The sequence below is a fragment of the Phaethon aethereus genome (genome assembly GCF_964289735.1).
Source record: "Phaethon aethereus genome assembly, chromosome: 5".
In the NCBI taxonomy this organism is placed as follows: domain Eukaryota; kingdom Metazoa; phylum Chordata; class Aves; order Phaethontiformes; family Phaethontidae; genus Phaethon; species Phaethon aethereus.
The window spans coordinates 58,601,041-58,623,288 of NC_138579.1; the positions used below are offsets into that span (position 1 = coordinate 58,601,041).

At 41.0% G+C, this 22,248-nt stretch overlaps 1 protein-coding gene across 1 annotated transcript; it reads right to left on the reverse strand.

Annotated features, from left to right (window-relative positions):
• Positions 1-295: 295 nt before the first annotated feature.
• RIC3 (RIC3 acetylcholine receptor chaperone) lies at positions 296-19,551 on the reverse strand (the record flags this gene model as incomplete). The annotated part of the gene is made up of 6 exons (XM_081999839.1): positions 19,378-19,551; positions 11,460-11,683; positions 10,112-10,190; positions 7,939-8,032; positions 1,903-2,051; positions 296-780 (listed from the first exon to the last, which is right to left on the reverse strand). Exons 1-6 carry the CDS (start codon positions 19,523-19,525, stop codon positions 296-298), a joined length of 1,179 nt encoding a protein of 392 aa, XP_081855965.1. The 5' UTR covers positions 19,526-19,551.
• Positions 19,552-22,248: the final 2,697 nt, after the last annotated feature.

Here is a 22,248-nt window from a genome sequence, read left to right on the forward strand (position 1 = left end):
AGGACCGGGAAGAATCACAAATATCTGAACTGAGTAATCTGCTCCAAGATATCAGTCTCCAAAAAGCAAGGACGAAGCGCTGTTGGCAACGTCACGGTAAACCATGACAAGACTGCATGAAAGAAGGCATTGGCTTCCAGTTCAGGTAGATGATGTGACTGATTGTTACCATGGGAATGAAACTGGCACAAGAAGATGAACACAAAGAAGTCTTCATCGGGAACAAAAAAACCACACCAATGACAGTTTATGACTTCTACCTTCACCATCTAGATGACATCCACTATTGTCCTTATTACTCAAGTCCTTTCGTGTTGCGTTTTCTCAGTGTACCTGTTTCATCTGAATCACTAGCTTTTTTAAGTGCTGCATTTTCATTTTCTGACTCCACAGACAGGTCCTCTTGGGTTGGCTCTTCTGCTTCACTGCAGCTTTCAGAGTGGAATCCAGTGTTCTCTGCTATGACAGCAGGGTCATCATCCTCATAACAACAGCAGCACTCCTCAATGCATTGGCTGTGATGAAGGCCCCTCTCCTCTTTACTAATGCCAGTTACCTCATCCTTTTTCTGCAGTAAGTCATGACCTCCCCTTCCCATGGTGAGATCAGCTAGCAGGGTTTCATTGCACAGATGCTCCTCATCTTCCATGCCCTCCATTCTTTCTGCCAGCTCTTCTGCAGAGGGCTGGCTCAAGTCAGGATAATCTACAAGGATTGTGTCCTGTTTGCGCTTGAAGCAATCAGCATTATCATAGACAGGATAGGTCTCTTCTGGATAACCTTAGGAATAAAGTGAGAAGCTGAAGTGATAAAGATGAAGTGTTACTAGCATTTAAAAGTAGTGTTAACTTCAGTGATGGATACACAACTTTTTGTTACAACAGCTGTTTTCAGCACTGACAATTTATGTGTCATCTATTTAATGCCATGTATGTGCCACACTATTAAATCCAATGCAAGAATGTGCAAAACATGACTTTTTGGGAGGTGATGAGAAAACTCCACTTATTTTTACGGAACCAGGATATATCAACCCTGACTTTCCAGAGTGAGTATCTGTGCTTTGCTGAAACCTATGGAAGCTAACAGGTGAAAATTGCATGTCCTAAATCTTTAAATAGATCCTTTTTTTTTTGTTTCTGTCTACAGATTGACTGACTCATGCTCTGATGACTTTTGCTATAAACAGCATTATTTATAAAGTTGAAAAAACAGCTAGTTAATAACTTAGTGCATTTCATTTTAGAAAATGCATCATGAACTTGACCTAAGAAAACAGAGCTCAAGGCCACTGTTTATGCTTTATGTTTTGGATCATTTTTGAAAGCTTCTTAAAAAGCAAGGAATTAAGCCTGCATTTAAAATTCTGATAGTGAGCAGCTCAACTAGGATGTCTTGAAAACACATTTATGTAACAAGTAAACACCAAGGAATGGAAAGGACATTAAAATAAAGAATTTTTAAAAGACAGACTTTGTGGAGTTGACTTTTGCAACACTGCAGCAAAGAAAGAACAACTAATCAAAAGATAAAATTGTAAGTTATACAAAACATATTGATTATGATTTCCAAGGGTTTTATGATTTTGTATGAAATGTAGCCCAGCAAAGAAAGGGAAAGATATAAACCTACAGCAGCCAAGACCCAGCAGCAGATGGAGCACATGTGAATATTCATATGCCACTTTTGGCAGCAGATAGTGTAGTGTTTACACTAAAGGAAATGCTGAATGCCTCAAAATCTATTTTCTTTCTGTTATGGTTGGCAAAACAAACCACTTCTTGCAAAGTTTTGAACACTGACTTCTGAAAAGGAAGGATAAAGTTGAAAGGATCTGGAAGTATAAGTAATCCTTATTCAATTTTTCTCATCAAGGTAATGGTAAGAAAGGTTCTCGCTTACCTTCCCAATCCTCCATGTAAGGAGCTTCTTCAGCTTCCTTCTCAGGAGAGATGCCATCTATGAATTTTCCTTCTTTCATAACTCTAGTAATTTCTCGGAGTTGCTGAAGTAACCTTTTTTCCTGGTCTGTTGTAACATTTTGAGTCCTGCTATAAAATATTAGACACCAGAATTCAGTCCACTATTATCACAAACTATTAACAGAGTTTGAACCCAACTGTTTGGTCTATCCCAGCAGCACAGTCTGAAGAAATCTGGCTGCAGTATGATGACTATTCAACATCTGCATGTGGCCTGCACTTCAGCTCGGTATAAAGTTTTATCCATTTATCCAGAAAGCCTGTAAACTTAAACAGGTAAAGGAAGGAAGGTGCAGCCAATGTGAGAGCAATATGAAAGTGGTAAACAAGCAAGATTTATGGTACAAAAGACACTATAGAAATTGCTGGCCTCTAGAAGAGTGTTGGGTGAGAATTAGAGGGCCTTGCCTTGTTTGAAGTGTTATAAGAAAATGTAATTCAGAACTTGTGCTACATTTAAAACAACTTGTGGGATTGATCAAAATGTCTCACACAGACATTAGTCTCAAGAGTCTAATGATCCCTAATTATTTGCAAGGCTTCATTAAAAAATGTCAGTCGGACAGAGCATCATGTTACTACACCAAGTCAACTATGCTGCCTGGTGGGAGGTGGGGGAGAAGCAGAAAGGAAGACTTAAAAATGAAAAGATGGTGTTACATTTAACTTTAACCTGCCTTTAGAATCAGAGGGAGAGTGGGAGAGGACTGAGACTTTTATCAGATTAAAAGTAAACTATAATTTTGACTGGTTCTACACTGCTGATTCTAGTAATTACTATTGCTCAAGTAATACAATTACTGTTGTAACAAAAATGCTTCCAACAGATAAGATCATGTAGTCATTACATGTTATTTTCTCTGGAAAAAAAAAGTCTCCTAAAAATCTTACGGACAAAAAAGAAGTATTTGGAGGGTGGTGATCTGAGCTGTACTAACTCAATAGGTCAGAATAAGAAAGACACTGGCTGTATTTAGGGGAGAAAATGGTTCGGACTGTTGTGCTTGTTTCATCTTGAGTTTCAAGTAGTTCTTGAGTAAGTGTTTGATCTCTGTGTAAATGCCAGTTCAAGCCTCTCAGGGGACCACGGCACTACTCTGCCACTCTCTTGAATCTCGCTGTGTTTCAGGCAGGATCTATCACCTCTAGTTACTCAGAGAGCATGGCCCTTGGCTTGCGCAGAATGCTGAACTGTAGGCAGTATGTGAGGTCAGACAGATGATCTCTAGTGATCTCCAAATCATCAGATAGACAGATAATCTCCAAAATTAGACAGCTGCTTAGCAAACCTTAGGGGTGAGATGGGAAGAAGGGAGCTGGAAATAGATTAATGGTTTTGGATTGAGGTGATCATAAACTTGAAAACTTGCAGTGTCCATCTCCAGTTTTTCCTCTTACTGTTGTGAATATAGCAGCACTTTAATAGGTACTTTGTGAAACTCTGCATTTATGGGAATTATGGTGACACGATAGTTACTCCACTAAAGGCAGCAGAGTCATACTGGTTTACTGTGCAGTGGTGATGGAAGTGCTGACGCTGGGCTAGATTTTGTGCGCAGTTGCACACCCAGTTGGCTGTAACTGAACTTAGCTCAGGAGCAGGCCCACTGGTTTCATCAGCAGCTACCCAGGTTAAACTGACCGAGATCACAAGGCTAAACACCACTTTTCTGTGCTTCCCCTGAGGGGCACTTTGCCCGACAGTTTGAAAAGCTGATATGGTCGCAATGCTATATGGAAGTTGCACTGAGTCCCCTCAAGTTGTGGTGGCAGTTTGTTCCACAGAACAAGCAAAGGTGTGAGACAGCATCTTCTCAAAAGCCTGGGTTATGCAGATGTAGAAATTGAGACGTGAATTAATAGGCACCCAAGAAGAAATGGTTTCATCAGCTAGCTGCTTTTGACAGAAGCTGTAATAGAACTGACAAACTGATCCGCCTTTGATAGACAAAAGTGTATGTAATTTTAATACCTATCATCACCCGCATAAAGACAGAGAGGCCTGTCTGTTTAGCACAATGGGGAGATATGCTAGCGCAGATAATAGGATCAATCAGTGCAGCTGCATCACTGTGGCATTTCATATAGGAAAATTTCTAATATGCTGGATACTCCATTAGAAAGCACTACCGTCTTACTGCAACACAAGGTCTCTGTGAGTATTTCAGAGTATTCTTCCTCCAGATACCTTGCTTAAAAGACGGATTTCCATGTAGAGGGAGAGGAACCAAAGCCCATGCACTATTTCTACTTCATTTAAGGCCACTAGGAAGACCTACTGTAGGATGCTGGCAACGTATACGACATCTGGCTGCCTGCGTACGAGAGATTTACCAGGGTATATATAATGCACTTATGAATACTAAGAGGACAACAGGCACAAAAGGTTTACAGGGTAAGAAAAGGTCATTACTTTTTCTCTGTGTGTTTGTAGCTTCAACACAGCTATTACTTTTCATAGTGGCAATGCTTACGTTCTGTAGAGTCCCAAAGTGCTCACTAACAAGTAAAGTAAAGGTTTCTTATTCTTACACTGAGATCAGAACATTTCCTGAAGAGCTATCATGACTGCAGTGACAATCCATAATCCAACATAGTATCTCAGACATGTCAACCAGTATTTTTTTGCTTTATGATCTTAAAATAACCATTATTAAAATGCAGCTATAGTCCCAAAATGGCATCCCACAGAGTATAGTCTCTCTCGCTTCCATACCCCATTTGCTCAGTTTATGGTAAAAAGGTAAGTTTTTCCAATGGACAGCCTGGTAAACAGGACTTTAAAAACAGGTAATCGAATTCCATTAGAGCTCTACCTCTTCCCTAATTAGCAGAAATTGAGATTTTTTCTACAAGAAGGTATTGTACAATGCTTCCATTGAGAAAAATATTTACAAGTATTCTTCAGTTTAAAGTGGTTTCAAAATAACAAATTTTACAGAGAGTACTGAAAAGAATATGGGCAAGACATCTGTGAGAATGGGTAAGGAAATCTTTCGTACCCATTGTATCATTGAAACACTCTGCTAAAAGCCTGGAAAAAAGCAATTTGCATGCTTTTAATGCAGAGAGCCCTATATAACCATCAATCAAGTCTTTACATCTGAATCATCAAATTCCCACCAAGGTTCCTCATCTCTGTTGAGAGACACCAGACTATAAGACTATAAAGGTCTACATTTAGAAATGAGATACTGCGGTCTCCTTAGTGATAGGATATGATGATAAATTACAAAACTGTGTAATTTAAGTTTATAACGTGTTGAAAAAAGAGGTGGGAAGAGAGCTAGATTTTCTCAGAGCTGTGAATCATTATATCCTTAGGTACTACGTACTATCCATTTAAGTGTGTGCGTTAGGTAACTGTTACCTTTGTCCGCCTCTCAGTTTAGGTTTGGTTACATTGCTGAGGACCAGGCCAGGCGGTATTTTGTTCTTCTTGCTTTCTTTACCTCGCTTCTAGTCCTTGCTAATACATGCTAGGCCTTACTTGTACTTTTTGAAAGTTTTGAATTTCTGCAAGGCGGTTTCTGTACTTGAGGCTATAGCAATTCCAGCTGGTACGCTGGTTTGGAAGGAGGTCTCTCTGGTTCGTTTGGAGGTTGGTCTTCAAGCCTCATTAAAAAAAAAGCAAATACAAGTTCCTGCCTGCCTACCTTCTACAACACAGGACTGGATAACACTAGCTATCCCATCTGAGAAAACCAGCTAATAGTGTTGAGAATTCTTCCAGCCTCACTTCAATCAAATGCTTTTGAAAGAAAAAGAAATGAGCAGGACAAGCAACAGCAAGAAAACAACACATACACTTGCTACAGAAAAAAGCAGAATAAAATCACACAGCACGGAGTATATATTACTCCTCTGAAACAGGATTTCTTTCTATGGTACAGCATTATCTGAGAATAAACTGTCCTTCCAAACTCATCCAGATTTCAAAAGAAATGTTTTCTTTAAGAAAATATACAGAATTAGAAAGTCTTTGGGTTCTAAGAATCTTCATCAGAAGGAGAAAGCCAGGATGAATCCTGGAGCAGTTCAGCTGGGAGGAGAATGTACCTCAAGTATAGTGAGAGGACACTGAGGCACGAGCTCAGACCTCAGCACTATTACAAACGCTGTGTGTTAATGGTGATGCACCGGTTTTTGTGACAATGCAAAATACATCCTTTGGTTTGGCTACCAATACGTCACTTGGCAGGCTGGGAGTCTCTTTGCAATATCTAGTAAAATGGGCCATGGTCTCACTTGGAGTCTTTCAGCATTAGTTTAAATTAAATTTGATACTAGTTATTTCCTTCTCTGACTTTTCTGTTGTAAGGATTTCTGTTTAACTGCATATTAATAAATGGAGCTAAAGTAATTTTTGCTCTCTTCCTCTTTCCTTTTTATTTAGATCTATCAGCATCCAGATTGAATAAGCCTAGCACTGTACTGTGTGCTCGAATTACACTTTCTATCCATACCTTTTATTTTGGTACATTCATCCAGTGTTACTAAACTTAATGAGTATCACCATGTAGATTAAGAAAGCTTCAAAGTATTTGAAAAACAGCTATTATTTGCTCCATGTAGAGGTGCTTTTCCCCTCCTCTTTAAAGAGGCTACATAAAAAATTCTTTATTAGATTCTGATTCTGATTTCCCCTGAGGCCTTTACATCCATCTATATAAATAGTTTGGTTGAACAAAGAAGGGAAGTTCTACTAAATAAAGGCTCTGAGCCAATAACACAGAGTGGAACAAATATTGGATCAGACCCTAAACCCATTTTCTCAGTAAAAAATATCCTATCTTGAGAGTCAGCACAATATCTGGGCAGCTCATAAGCCTATTTCTGGCAGCTTAAATGTACGCATAAAGCACTGTGTTAGCTCTCCAAAACAGAGATGAGTAATAGTCAAAACAGTATCCTTCTGTTTCCCTAACAAAACCAGGACAGCTTAGGGGTTCTCCTGCTGGAACCTGGCCTAACACAGGCAAGTTTGGCACCTCACCTTGCTGAGGTGAGTGCAGCCACAACAAAGGGCACTGTGCAAAGTGGGCAAAACTAGATGCTCAAAGAGAATGCGGTTTGAAGTGTAAATGAACGTAAGGTGCAAGTTCAGCACTGAATTGTTCCTACAGAATGGGTTAAATCAGGCATTGACCGATCCAGACGAAGACAACATGCATTACAACCTGAACAGCTATCTTTTTTGCTTGTAAATGTCACCTTAATATTAATGGTATTTACATTTTCAAACACTGCAGTTATGCATTGTCCTATTGATGTATGAAAAACACAGACTTGTTTCCAGTGTTTCTTTATAATGAGAATCATGATCTCAGATTTATAGCAAACATTAATAAACATAAGATATCTTTAAAACCTGATTTTACAACTCTTTTTTTTGCTTTTATATTCAGAAACAAATGTATGGATTTACTGGTTACAGGGTGGAACTAAGTTATGGAATCAGATTATACAATTCTGCCCTTAAAGAAATATTTTATGGATATTCTCATAAGCCTTTACATAGATTATAACAGTATCTCTATTTAGAAAACTAATAAGTATTTTCCACTGGAAAATAACATTAAAAAAATGTGTCTTTTAGCAATCATCAGAATATTACTTTGGTCACATAAGACAGGTTGGTTTATATACTTTAAATGTAGATGCTTTATTTTCCATTTATACACACCTGTAATTATCTTCCAAATAACGCACTATACAAAGGGGGAGGGTAGGGGTAGTTGCTTCTCTGTTTAAGGAAAATGAAATTGGAAAAAATTATTTATTTGAAATATAGATGCTGGAAAAACCTGCAGAACAAAAAGTGTGATCAAGTAAAATCAAATGTCTACAATTTGAAGTAGTAATAAAAATGCCATGTTAATATAGCCAATGCAAGAAAGTTTAATTTCTAATCAGAGCAGAATCCCTCCTTAAAATGCTGTAATTTGAAACATACCTGTCACAGTTAGGTCCTACTCTATTGATTAATTTTTCCATAGCTGCTTCTGTCTCTCTCAGTTTTTCCTGGAGTTGGGTGAGCTCATAGTCAGCTGTAAAACAAACAAAATCCCAAGATCTGTCAGTAGGAGCTTTGAAAATGTATACCTGTCCCATTATCACAGGTAGCATATGCTGTACCACACCAAACTGTCTGTGAGGAAACTAAAACATGCAGCTTAAGGTGAAGACTACTCTCAATGGTAACAGGACACACAGAAAGCACCTTCTTTCAAAGGCTCCTGTGCAACCTCCCAATAAGCAGAGTGAGTGGGCCACTGTAAATGCCCTGGAGGTTAAAGTTAGGGAAAAGAAAATACCCTTTTTTCCCCTAAGGAAACCAGAGTGTTTGACTGTCTACTGCAGAATTAATAGTTCTCATGGAATTTCTCTGTTAAGTTCTTGGGAAGAGAGACAAAAGGTCACTTGAGCATTTTCTAACGAGGCCAAAGTCTGAGAAACCACATCTTTATCAAAGAGAATAAAGTCCATGGGCCTGATGGCATCCACCCCTGCACTGGTGTGCCAGGGTAGGCAGTGAGTGCTAATGGTCTGCCAGGCTTACCAGGATGAACAACAGCTAGCCACATGGTGTCTGTCTGGGGAGCAAAGCATGGTATTTGCATGGCTGCACTTTTTTAAAAAAGTGTGTCCATAGTACAATAGTAGACACACATGCACACATGCAGGAGCACCCACACTGGCTTTAATTCAGCCAAGGCATTAACAGTAAAGATGCAACAGCATGGATGCCAACAAAAATGCTTGAGTTCCTTGTTTGGAGCTCAAAATCCTATGGCTGAGACTTCATCGTTCCTCACTGCAGAACCAAATGAAACTAGCCTGGGTAGGTAAATATTCAGCTGCTACAGGCACACCCATTTAAGCAGCACAAAGGCACAAAGGACCTCCAGCATAGTAGAAATGGAGAAAGCCATCCACAAACATCCTGTATTGAGAAGTTGTCTATTTCTGCAGAGACTGTCATTACTTAATGTATCACTGATGTAATTATTCTGCATGTCTGAGACTTTAGCGAAAGGCAGATTGGCAAAGAGAAAGGAAGTTACTCCCTCCAAGTCACTACGTGAGTGGTTCCTAGCCCAGTGACTTGTCCCCTGCTCTGCTACACCTTGCAATGAATGCTTTAGGAATACAAATGAAGAGCTCTAGAAAAAGGCAGAATAATTTTCATCACTAGTTCTTTGCGTTATAATGATGGTAAATATTTAACGTACTGCAAAGTTAGTTTCTTTTACCAAGCACTAGAGAAAAAAATACAATTACCATTGCTAATAAATTGCGCAACATTGCCAGGCACAATGCAGTACAAGTGCACTTAAAATACAATCTATAGTACATTAGGTATTGCTAATATACGCATTAATGTCAAGATAATTACAGCTAAGTTAAGAGAATTACCTTACTGCTAGCACTTTCTATAAAGCCCTAAGTGCTTTTCTTTCCTGTTACAATTTAACCAGATAAACACAACACACTTAAATACTGTTATGGTAACTACTCATCCAATCTTCAATAGTAAGCTTATTAATTTATCTAATAAATATCTACAAATAGTTGACTCTATCCCACCGATGTTTAGGTAAAATCACAATGACATTTCAGAATACTGTTGGCTTTCTCATCCAAACTCTGAGCATTGCAAAAAGGGAAGCTAAAAAGTAGGGAAGTGCCTGGTGATGGCTAAGAGCTCACTAATTCAAAAAAATGAAGGTAGCTTTTAATAATATCTTCACATACTATTACTAAAATATTAAGGATTTTAGAATAATTATAGATGTACATCCTATTATCCATTTTTAATGATTAGCTACATAGTTTTTCAGCAATTCTGTACAGTTAGTTCAGTGAACCTCATGAAAAGCCATTGCTTGCAGGGGGGCTTGGGGTCAGGCTACTGTCACAGAGTGTCATTAGCCAAATGTGATTAGAAAGCGATGGTGCCATAATTCACTTTAAACTCTCGCTCATTCCAACACAGAAGCTTCTGGCTTGTTCTTTATAAGGGGGAAGAGCAGCTTAGCAGTGTGCCCCGAACTTGAAGAACCGCGTTGGACCACGCCTCTGCAGAGTCAACAGCTACACAGATACAACTCAGAAGTCATACTCACTGATTTTCCTTTTCATGTTTCCAGGTGTAGCAGTAGGGCATTTCCGCTCTCCAGCAATAGTTTTTCCCTTGGAAGCCAGCTGACGAGTGAAAAAAGGACAGCCCTTCTATGAGTTATAGCAATAGTAGTATATAAGTCCCAAAGGCAACAGAAAAAAGGATAGAAAACTAAAATGTGCCAGAAAGTAACCCAGCAGCAAAAACAGACAACCATGAAAGATGCCTGGGAGATCTTGCCAGCTGAAAACTCCTAAAAGACACTTGGAAGAAATGATATCTTTAAGCAGAGTGAAACCATAACTCTACAACAATAACTTTTTCATTTTACAATATTTATCCGTTCCAGCCTGATCCTGTAATTCTTCTGTGTATAGGAGGGAAAAACAGTGCATTGGGCAATTATTATGAAATAAAGGACAGGTTCTGAAGGAATGATATGTGACCCTACTTGTCCCTCTTGCAAAGTTTTCTGCCACTATTCCTTACTGACTTTGTACCTATAGCAAAGATACTGGCTGGCTCTATACAGAAGCTGCAGTCTCTCTATTTCATTCGTCTTTTCTGTGTTTGATCAGTTCATCCAATTCACCTCGTTCTTGCCTCTGTCTGTCCAGAACAGGCTCAACTGGACACTGCTCGGTCTGGATTCAGCCCCACTCAAAGGAAAAAAAACATTTCCAGAAGTCCACTTCTCCATCCTCCCACAGAGCTGATGATTGCCATCACCTACATGCAAGTCATGCCTATGTAACAAAAAAGCTATGAGAAGTTCGAATCAAGTGGGAAGCACTTGAGGGGAATTTGGGCTGTGCTTTTTTAAACTAGCTTTCAAACAGCTCCTCAGCTGGGGTAGTTCCAGCGTGCTCAATACAACCTTACAAACTCCCATTCTCCAATAACATGGTGCTTTTGTTCCAAAGGTATGCAATAATTGTACTTCCTCTCTCCCACTTTAAATGCATAACACAATGCATGACATATACAGTATATATAATATGTAATCACACATAATAGAAAAGAATACTATGTGTATATTAAAAATTAATCTAACATTGTTCTAGACATACACATTTTCCACGGGGGAATAAAAATCCTTAAAATAATTGTAAAAGGTCAGAGGCCAATACAGGATCACAGCAACCCGTCCCTGCATTCTTAGTCACAGTCTTTGCGACAGCAAAAACCTCAGGATACACCAATCTTTCAACCACCAGTCAAAGGTCCAGCATAAGTGAGTTTTTTTTGAGCAAGTCTGAAATGGAACCAGGTACAAAAATGGGACTGTCGTTTCTGTTTTGAGATTTTTTTAGTTGTAATTTCCCTCACTTTTCAATTTATGTTGGTCTTACCTTAAATAAAATGTACAGGATATATAAGAAGATGCCAAATCCATATATAGGGATAATCTGCCCCACAAGACCTCTCCCAGTTCCACCAGTGCTTCCACCACCAACTCCACCTGCCTTGGCTTTGGCAATTGCTTCAGCAAGGTGAGACCTTGGAAAATGAGGGGCAGCCCGGCTGTCAGGAGTGGCCTGGTAATGCATCCTCGGTGGAAAACGACCAAGCTTCCCTACAAAAAAACACACAACGGTTATTTTTGTTCTATTACTTTTCACCCTTTTACACGTAGCCTAAGACTGCAGCATGTGCGGCTCATGTCTTTTCTCTACTTTCAAATGCACCCCACTGATGAAAAAGTAACTTGTTGGACTGTAAGTAATAAGTCTGTAAACTCAATCCTTAGTCACTTACTACGTGCAGTGCTAGGAGTTAGGTATGCGCAATTACTCTCTTGATTTTAAGAAGAGAAAAAGCGGGCAGGGCAATTAACAAAACACGGAGTTTAACAGGTATATCCTTGTCCAAAGACCCTACAAATCAGCATCCCTAGCAGGATAAAAACCCAAACTCTTATTTCTGGTTTTCTGCTCAAAAAACCCCCAGCAACATGTTGGTTTTCTGCTGTGAGTCTGATCTTTCAATATAACGTAAAGGCACGTTAATGCATAAACCACTACTCATCTAGCAACCCAGTACAGGACTGCAGTGTTTGCCCACTATAGATTTTTGGTTGTTGCCGTAAGAAGTAGTATTTTACCTGATTTTACCAAATGAAAGACAAAGAAATGCAGTGGCACCTCAAACTGTTCTCCTTAAAAAGGTGTTGGGTAAAGCAATGTAAGAGAAGAGATTGAACATAGTTTGGGATATATGGTCTTCTGCATTTTAAAGGGCAAAAAATGGCTTCTAGCCATGAAAGAGGCAGAGATAATTTAAAACAAGAAGGAGAGTGAGCATAAATGGATGCATGGATGCTAGAGTAAGACTGCAGAGAGTCTGAAATGGTGCTGCAGGCAACTTCATTCAACTGAAAGGCACTAGAATCTCAGTAAATCTAAGCTCACACATTATTCTATTTTCTTGCTGCCATCAATTCAGCAATTTTTCCATGAAATTCACTATTGTACTCCTCCATCCTGCTTTCTGTCTCCATATCCAGCCTGGACTTGTCCCTGCACTCCCTTCCACCGTTTGGGACTGAAGTGAATTGCTCAGCTACTCCACCACCGAGTCTGGCAGTGGGAGGTGTTGGATGGAAGCACCAGAGATGCGGACTGCCAGGCTGGGCTGCAGCTCAGTGCCTGATGCCAGCTGTAAAGTTCCCCCTCCCTGGCATACGCAGCAGGAAAGCCAGGCAGCCTGGACACTGGTCACTGGCGCTGGGGCAGGCTGCATGCACTTGCATAAAGAAAATGAAAAACAGGTTTGAAATAGCAGCAAAAATAACTAACTTTAACTTTACATCTGTAAGTACCCAGCTGCAAGTATTTTTAAGAGAAGCAAGACAAGAGAGAATTAAATTAACATTTGTTTTTGCTAGGAAATACCATCATAGGCAGCTAAATTCCTAAGCACAGAAAATTACAGTAAATACACATTAGGAAGTGGCATCAATAGTTTGTGAAGTTCTATTATGAAAACAATTTTTCTTGTAGGTGATGGCATATGTTCTTTGACTGCTGCAGGCTTTAGTGAAGCTACCTAGATATACCACCACTGACCAAAGCCGCTCTCAAATTAGCTCAGGCATAACTTTGAGGAAGCTGTTATCATGCACTTTAAAGTGAATTATTCAAATTCTGGCATAGAAAGCATAGCATCTTATTTACAAGAAAGTCCCGTTGCTCCAGCAGGAATGCCTTGTAGCAGTAGGTCACTGTGGAAACAAGTGTGATGTCGTGTAGAGCGCAGTATCACTGAGGTGGGGATGAAACAGCAGGGTAGATAAACCTTTGTAAAACATCTTATACTCATGCCAATATTCTTTATTTAAAAAAAAAAGATGAAGAAAGCAGAATATAGTTGACAAAGGTGAAACTGTATTTAAAAAGGGAATAGTTTTCTAAATTATCCACAAGGCCTCATTTGTGCTTTAAAAGATTCAATTCAATTAAAGATAATCAGGCCAAAGGAACATGTACTAGTCATTTCATTATCAAAATAATTTTCAAAGGGAATTTCATGGCTCCTATTTATAAATCTTCCCTGTTGATTTTTAAACTTTTATAATGATTTCCTTATTTTAAAAAAAGGAAATTATTTTCCATAGCTTTTTATTGTGAGAATCCATGCAAATTATAAAGGAAACTGATGGCACAGGCACCTTAAAAGCAACATATGCACAAAGGTGTCAAATATACAGTATATAAATGGAAATGCATAGTGCTTTGGATGCCACTGTCAATCAAATATACCTCATGCTATTCAAAAACCCAACACCCTAGCACACACCCTGGTAGGTGATGTGACTGGATTCTACACTGCCAATGATGAAACAAACCATTTTCAAATGGAGACAACAACACACTAAAATAAAATTAATAAAATCAAGTGATGCTTCTACTTGAGGACAGAAGGGTATGTGTTGGGTCCTTGTTTGCTGGACCATCCCCTTGCCACTGCTGATGGTGAGTACTTCAATGGGGCATTTTCCATGCTGTGGGGAGGGCAGAGCACTAACCTCCATTTAGCTTTGAAGGGTGCCACAGTGCTGCTCTGCGTTCGAATTGTTTCTCAACTCCCCTGTGACAGCCCAAGGGCTGCCTTCACGTAGACCTGATTGATTGATGGATGTGGTAACTCCACCGAATACACCCTACCTGGCTTTGCAATCTTTTTACCTAAGGTTTACCCAACACATTTAATAATTTTACAGTTTAATGTTGCAAATCAACTTTGCAAACCAGCTACAGGGCAAGCAGAGCATGGTTTGTCTAATCCTGTCTCTTCAATAGCTTGAAGTCCAAAAGTGAAATTATGCCCCAGCTAACATTTGTGTTATTTAACAGACTGTAGGTTTCTGAATGTAGATGAAGTCCTTAATAGCAGTATCATGTTAGAATGACTGTGAGTTTTTTAATCTTTTAACAATATTAACACTCAACTGAAAAAAGCAAATCTTAAAAAGTATGTTTATATGACACCTAATACAACAGCCAACCAAGCTGATAATATTCAGACCATCCAAGTATCTTTTTTCCAAGAAAGCTGTTAGGTGTTCTACCTAACTGTATTTAGGAATTGCTACTGAGCCCAACTTTTTAGTTTTTAGACTTAAATTATTGTACAATTCAGCAACTCTTAGTCTAGATAATATGTCCTTCTGCAACATCTGACCAGCTGTAAAATGCTGGGCTACACACATATATGTATAATAAAAAAATAAAGTTTGACATACAGTAAACACAGGCTGTTGCTACATTAAGTTTGCACTCCATTCATCAGGAGATTTACGATATATGACCTCATTTATCAAATGTGCCTGTTCTTCAGACCCCGTGATGTGTAGCAGGAAGGTTAGACATGGGAAACGGCAGTCTGAGAAGCGCCTGTGACTTGTCCAAGCTGAGAGCAAATCAAAGGATGCTGTTTTCATTGCTCCTCAAATCTCAACCAAGCAGCTCCTCAGGGGAACAGCACCCGCAGTTCTGCTCATGCTCTGCAGTAGGCGCTCTGCCTTTTTTCTTTGTTTCCATCCCAAAACCATGGTTACACTACTTTGGTTTGGAAATGCGAAGGTTGTGGTTTTTCCAAGACACTTACTATTCTTTACAGTGCATGCAAAACCAACAAAACAAAAAAACACAGCCCAAGAACAAACCAGCTAGATGTTTTGCAAAGCTTTAACTGAAAAAACATGTGACATTGGGATACAGAACTATCCTCCTGCCTCAGCAACGCAAATTCCAGTCCTCAAACCCAGGTTCAAACTGTACCCTGACTTCCACGTTTAGGGATGTTTAGGTGCCATTTACATTTTCCTGGTAAAATGTTCATCGTAGTGACTGAAAAGGAAAACCACCACTTTTTCAGACAGTCACAGGGATCAGAAATGAAATACGCTTCTGTGAGAACCAGAACCAGAACTCAAGAGTTTTGTACATTTTTCTCCCCTGCCCTCTCGGACTTGATATTTAAAGACGACGTGTGTTCGAAGCAAAACTTTTTCTAAGTAGGATATGCAAGACCTCCCTCTCTGCCAAAAAAGAGGCATTCATGGTGAAATCTTCGTCTCGGGACACTTGAATCAATCTTTAGCCCCTCTCAGCAGTGTATTTTCATAAAGCATTTATTTTCTCTCTCTCTGTCCAATGAGATGAATTGGCCAAAGGACTCTAAAGCTGCAAGTGGCAATACACAGAAAGGCACATGGACTCCATCATAAAGTAATTTGATCTTTTCTAGGTTGAAAGTGTCCTCCTAGGTTTTTGTGTATAGCCTCCATGTTTAGTATAATAGTTTAGAATAATCTACACAGAAACTGTTTTCTTGATATTTAATCTAAATTATCTCTCATGCCACTATATAATTTCTGCTGCTATTCTTTAACACCCTCTAATTTCCCCAACACCTTTCCCTACAGAAAGTCCAAGTAATTAATTCTTCTTATAACACTACAAGTTCATGTTTGGTTCATTGTTGAGGCCACTCTCTATTTCAGTATTACACACTATCAATCATATGACCCCTGTTTTAGATTTTTTACACTAAAATCAGTCATTTGTATTTTTCTCTTCTAAATCTTTTTATAAATACTTCTGATTCTGGCAGACAGTGCAACACCAGGATGAACTGGACAAACAGTATGCATTCATTTAGTTCTTGCTCTTCACTGAGATTTACAAAATAGCTCTACCTGTGTTCAAAACAACACAACTTTAGAAACTTACCAAAAAAAGGTTAGAAGGAATGACAATTTTGAAATCCTTACTTTAAACCACCGCATAGGTATTCTTAATGGACACAGTCAAATGCTTGAACATTTTTTATTAAGTATTGCAGGTGGAGGTTAAAAAGGAAAACACAAAACCTACCCAAAATGGAAACATCTTGATTTTCTTAAGTAAGGACACCTGCAGGCAACTGATGTGTGCATTGCACAAATCCACACTGAGCAGAGGTGTTACGTGAAGAGTCATGTAACTTTTTGTAAAGCTGGTGCCACTTGACTGTTCGTAAGAATGCAGACACACTATATACCTATTGTCATAGAGCTGTAAGTTTTTCTTAAGCTGCCAACTTAGACAGTAGCTTTACAAAATGCATGGCATATATTTATGAGCACTAGACTTAAAAGTACTTTTTAAACTGCTAGTAGCTCTATTTTTCCTCTTTCCAAAAGATTAAAAAAAAAAAAATTCTAATGCCTGTCCACGAAGTAAACTAGAAACGTGATACATTCACACTAAGTTCTGTAAATAAATTCTTTCATATACAGGAAACTATTACTGTGAAAAAAAAACCACCTTCCCGTTTGAAAGATAATATTAACTTCTGTAGTGCTATGCTCACCATTTACCTAAAAGAGACCTCTGAAAAGGGCTTTATTAAAGAAAGCGCCATTCCCATGCTTAAAGCCTGTTTCGATAAAAAGCCTTCTGGTAACACTGAGTTCTAACAAATGGTAGTAAACGTTAAGAATGTTTTATTCAGAGACATTTTGCCCCCAAGACTACAATAAGCACTTATTAACTACAAGAATGACATGATTACTTCAGGTCCCCGAAAATTCTGTCAGGTAACTGCAGTTATCAGTTCACTGAAGAGGACAACTAATGAGAGATATGAATTGAACTGTTCAATCAAGATTTATTCTTCCAATAAAAAAGTAACTTCAGGTGAAATAAAGTTTGGTCTACAGAGCAGGTGTAATGAAATTCTTGCTATCAAATTGAAAATATGGACTATAAATTCTCATATGAAACCGATCAGCTGAGGTGAGCTATTACATCCTGGGCCAAAGACAGGTGCTGGGGTGCAAGAGGAGCATGCCGAGTGCTTGCTCTGCACCAGGCACACACTAACTCGTGCTGTACTGTGATCTCCTACAGGATGATAGAAAGAGTATTTATACTACATATTGATGATGGAAAGAGTATTTTATGTTATCTATTTTAAGCATTTAACTGTGGCTGTGATTTGTCAGATTATGACAGCACTGCTTGAAGCAGGCTGTGCTAGAAAAGGTACGAACATCACTCAGCAGACAGATGTCACTGAAAGTAATTTGGGGGCAAGATTTTTGAGGTTTTTTTAAAATCTAATTTTTCTGTCAGGTCATTTCCATCCAGTCCATTCTGCAGCCAAAGAAAAAAGCACCAGAACATTAACTGACAACTGCCTCAGACTGCACTGCTGTAGGAAAATGGTTTGTCAAACTCTTGTCACCTGGTATCACTCTGGGATCAGTCAGGAGCTGCACAGGGGCAGAAGTTAACGGAGAGACAGGTACCACCTCCCAGACCGCCTGCTTCCACCCCTGCTTCAGGCAGGTGACTCCAGTCCTCACCAAGCCCCTGTGCTGTCTGCTGGGCCTTTGCAGGGCCCAGCACCATGCCCTCATAGTACTGCTCTTGATGTGCTATCAAAAAAATCAGCTACCATTCAGGTTTTCAGCATTACAAGATTCTGCAATTAAACTATAAACCTGTAGATCTACAATGCTGATGAACCTATATTCAAGTTCTCAAAGACCAAGAATACACACAGCAACCACAGAAGGGTAGCCCTAGTACGGAAGTAATTTATTTCAGTTCAATGTAACATTGTTTCAGCAGTAAATTCAGCCTGAATGTCCTTAAAAAACCCTCATCAAATGAAATCAATGTCACTTAAGTGTACGGTCACGTAAGAACCAGGCTGCTGGAAAGACGAAGAAGATAAAGTCACTGAACACGAGTCTCTGGACAGCATCTAGCACAACCTCAAGTTCTCCATCAGCCTCACCTCTGGCTTGCAGCAGCCCTGGGCAAAACTCTTGCTCTGCCAAGACCTGGGACTGTGATGCTAGCTACTTTTGTGAAGTGCCTTGGGGAGAAAAACCTACAGTAAAAAGCAATGGGCATAAAAAGAATGGGAGATGCTTCTATGAACCCATTCCTCTACAACTTAAGAGGGGACATGCAGAGTGGGAGGGTAGGCAAGAACATAGCTCCAGGGACTGCATGGACAGTACAGAAGTCTAGATGAGTCATCATGAGGCACATATGAGAATCTAGTGTATGAAAGCCATGTTTAAAATACTGGACTAGGAAATTAAGCAATGAAGATGATTCAAATGATCTTTTATTTCATATGCAACAACAAAAGCATTCTGTACAGAAAGTAACAAAATAATGAAGCTCTCAAATAAAAAGTGATGTATCACAATGACAAAAAAAAAGTGGTATGACTATGTCTCTCTTCAATAGCTTTAGCACCCCACTGATACAGAACAAATAAAATTAAATTTAGAAAATTTTAAACTATCTTTTTTTTGAAGGGAAACGAAAAAGTTAAGTCGCAGTGAGAATAGTAAATTCAATCTTTGACACTCCACAGGTCATTAGGGGGACGGTATGGGAGAGTGACGCGTGTAACACTTATGGAAGAACTACGCTACGTTTTCACACCAGGCGGCAGAGCACCTTCCAGACGTGCCGTGCAACCAAGAACCGCTCACACACAGCCCGGCCAGCGGCGGCAGCAGCCTCGAGGCGGAGAGCTCACGGGCCGGGCCCAGCGCGGCCCACCGCCGAACCGCCCGCCCCGGGCTCACCGCTGAGCCACCGCCCGCGTTTTACGCTCGGCCCTCGAGCAGCAGCCGAAACACAGACCTCGGCGGGGGGTGGGGACTGGCGGCGAGGAGCGGGGACTGGCGGCGAGGAGCAACCCGCCCTCGCCTCAGCGGAGCCGCAGCCGGCGGGGCGCGCGGCGGCCTCTTACCCTCGGGCGGCGCGGGCGCTGCGAGCGGCGCAGCCCCGAGCTCCTGCCTCCCGCCGCCCCGAGACAAGAAGGTCCGCGGCAGGAGGAGGGAGACGCAGAGCACCAGGCAGGAGACTACGGCCACCCTGCAGCACGTCGAGTACGCCATGGCGGCCCGCGCGCCGCGGCCGTTATAGAGCCGTTTAACGGGCCGTTACCGCACCGCTAGTCTCTGCGCAAGCGCGGGCAGCGCGCGCATGCGCCGTGCGCCGGCACGACTGGGCGGGAGCATGAGGCGGAGGCGCGGGGCGGCCCCGGCGCCTGAGGGGAGGGCTCGTTGGCGCCGCCTGGGCCTCTGTGCAGGGAAGGCGTTGGGGAGCGGGGCGTGGGAGCCGTAGGCCCTGGTCTGCGGTGGGTCCTTATGGAAACGGCGCTGAACTTCAGAAACGCAGGCCAGGGATGGAGGGGGCATGTGGATCCTCTGTTTCCAGTCCCGCCATAAGTGTTTTACACACTCTGTGTTGCCCGTTGGCTGTAGCACTGCAACCTGTTGGGGGCGGGGAAAGACATTGCCCCTGTTTTCCTCCTTGTGAAGGGTTTCAATGCCATACCTTGTCTGTGCTGGTGGCAGTCATGGCAGGATGGAGCAGGTGGGCTCTGCAGTGTCCCACCATGCTGAGAGCCCATCACGGTAGCGGCAGCGCGGCTACCGGTGCTACCCCCGGCCTGGGAAGGGGCCAGGGCCATACCTGCGGTGCGGCTGCTCTTGTGAGGGCAGCTGGACTTGCAGGGGCAGGGAAGCAACTTGGCTAAAAGAGCTGTTTAAGGCTATGGCTCGCCAGGGTTCTCCATGTGGAATTGTTTCCCCCCTTTGAGAACACGGGACGGATGCAGGAAATTCCACACCGTATTTAAAATTAATTCAATTTACTGGAACTATCTAAGAAATCTAGAAATTACAAATGTGCATATATTTTCAAAAGAGAGATTGAAATTTGCATATCATCAGTGCATTTGTTTAGGTTGCTGCTGTGCAAAGTCATCCTAAAACCACCTTCCCACTATACTAACAATAAAAAATGGAAGGAAGGAAGGAAGTTCATTGTTTGTACTCATTCATTTTCACTGACTTAAGCAAAAACTCCCAGTCATGTCAAATTAAATTATATGGGTTTGTATTTCCATTGTATTTCTATTACACTGTATTACTGTAGTTGAATTGCACTATTTTCCATGGGGTCTGGGCTGTGACTACTGAATTTAACTCACTTTACGCAAGAACTACCCTTAATTAGTCTTGAGCTGAGAGCAGAATTGCTTTGACTAATGCTGCCGACCACTACAGCAGCAAAATATCACAGACTCTTTAAATTACTACCAAAGAGATATCCACTGTCTGAACAGCTGGAACTAGGTGGATGATTCTAGAAATTGTTCTTACTGAGCACCTCCACCCTAGGGGGTCGGCAGCCCTTGGCCAGGTCCCGCCAACCATTACTGGACTAACCTGGCTTGATTGTCTCCTTCCGCAGCTCCTTCACCCACTACTCATTCACCAGTTCTCAGGCACCTCACACCGTAGGACTTCTTGGACTCTCCACTCCTCTCCTGGAAATAACAATTGTGGGGACTATCGGTTCAGTGTCTATGCCTCCTTCCTAAAATTGCTAGTGGCTCCTGATGCCTGCAGTGGCCAAGTTAGCAGGTATAGTCATCTAAAGGAGATTCTCCCTGATCAGAAATGTGTCATCAGTCTACTAACAAGAAATAATTCACTCAATCTGTCACATATTGTTGTTCTCTGGCAATGATGTACTACCATGAGCAGCAGCTTTGGTCTCTTTGTTGAAGAGAAACAGCTTTTTAGCGTAGTACAGTGGTGAGGTTTTGCAGTTGCTTAGGACAGTCATCTTGAGCGGCTGATGATGCTGAAGTTACCCAAAGCATCAGTGCTTAAGCCAAAAGCAAAACAACCTTCCATGACCACAGGGAGAACACCACTGGCCCGGCACAGGACTCCTGGGATTCACCTCTTTTTGCATTGTACCTCTTGGGATGTGCAGGAAGGACAAACAGCAACTGGGAGAGCACTACCACCACCTGAGCCTTTTTAGGTGTTAGGTGTGGCTGTCAAAGGGTGGTTTCACCATTATAAGTGCCATGGGTGTTATCAAGGCAGTCGATTGAAAGCACTGGTATTTGGGGACTTCCTCGGTGATTAGGTTTGGATAAAACAGACTGCCTTTCCACTCTTATCTTGTTGCTAAGAAAGTCACTGGAAGAAATAAATAAATGCTTATGGCAGTGTTCTCAGTATTTTTCCCCACACGACTCAAAGCCAGGGAGGAATGGGGAGACCGATGCTCTACAACTAGCATTTCATATGGAGTCGCAGGCTTTCCAATCCCAGCATGGCATTTGGTCCATGGCCACTCAAGAAGCCTACAGCAGCTCAAAGCCAAAGCTAGGAATTTAATACTGGGATTATACGTAGAGACTGCATAGATGCAATGACTCTTTGTGATGTCTTCAATGATCAAGAGTTATGTTTCAAAGAAGGAGGAGTTGTTATAACCCATTTTTCTTCTACAGCCAAATACAGAACTCCTGCAGGGGAAGCCTAGGGTACGAGTCTTGGGCTTCACAAAAAGGACAGGTCCAGCCCTTTGTCTGTGGAAGTCGCAGGTGAAATCTTTCTGGTTCAGCTTGCTGTGGAACCCGTTTCTAACCGTACAAAACAACTGTGGAAACAGCATCCTAACCAAAAAAAAAGAAAAAAAGAGGATGTGTTAGATTATTTTGCCTTCTGGAAGGGGAAAATACCATAAATATATTCTGATCTGAATATGTGTTTTTCAGACCACAGTCTGAGTACGACAGATGCACTGATTG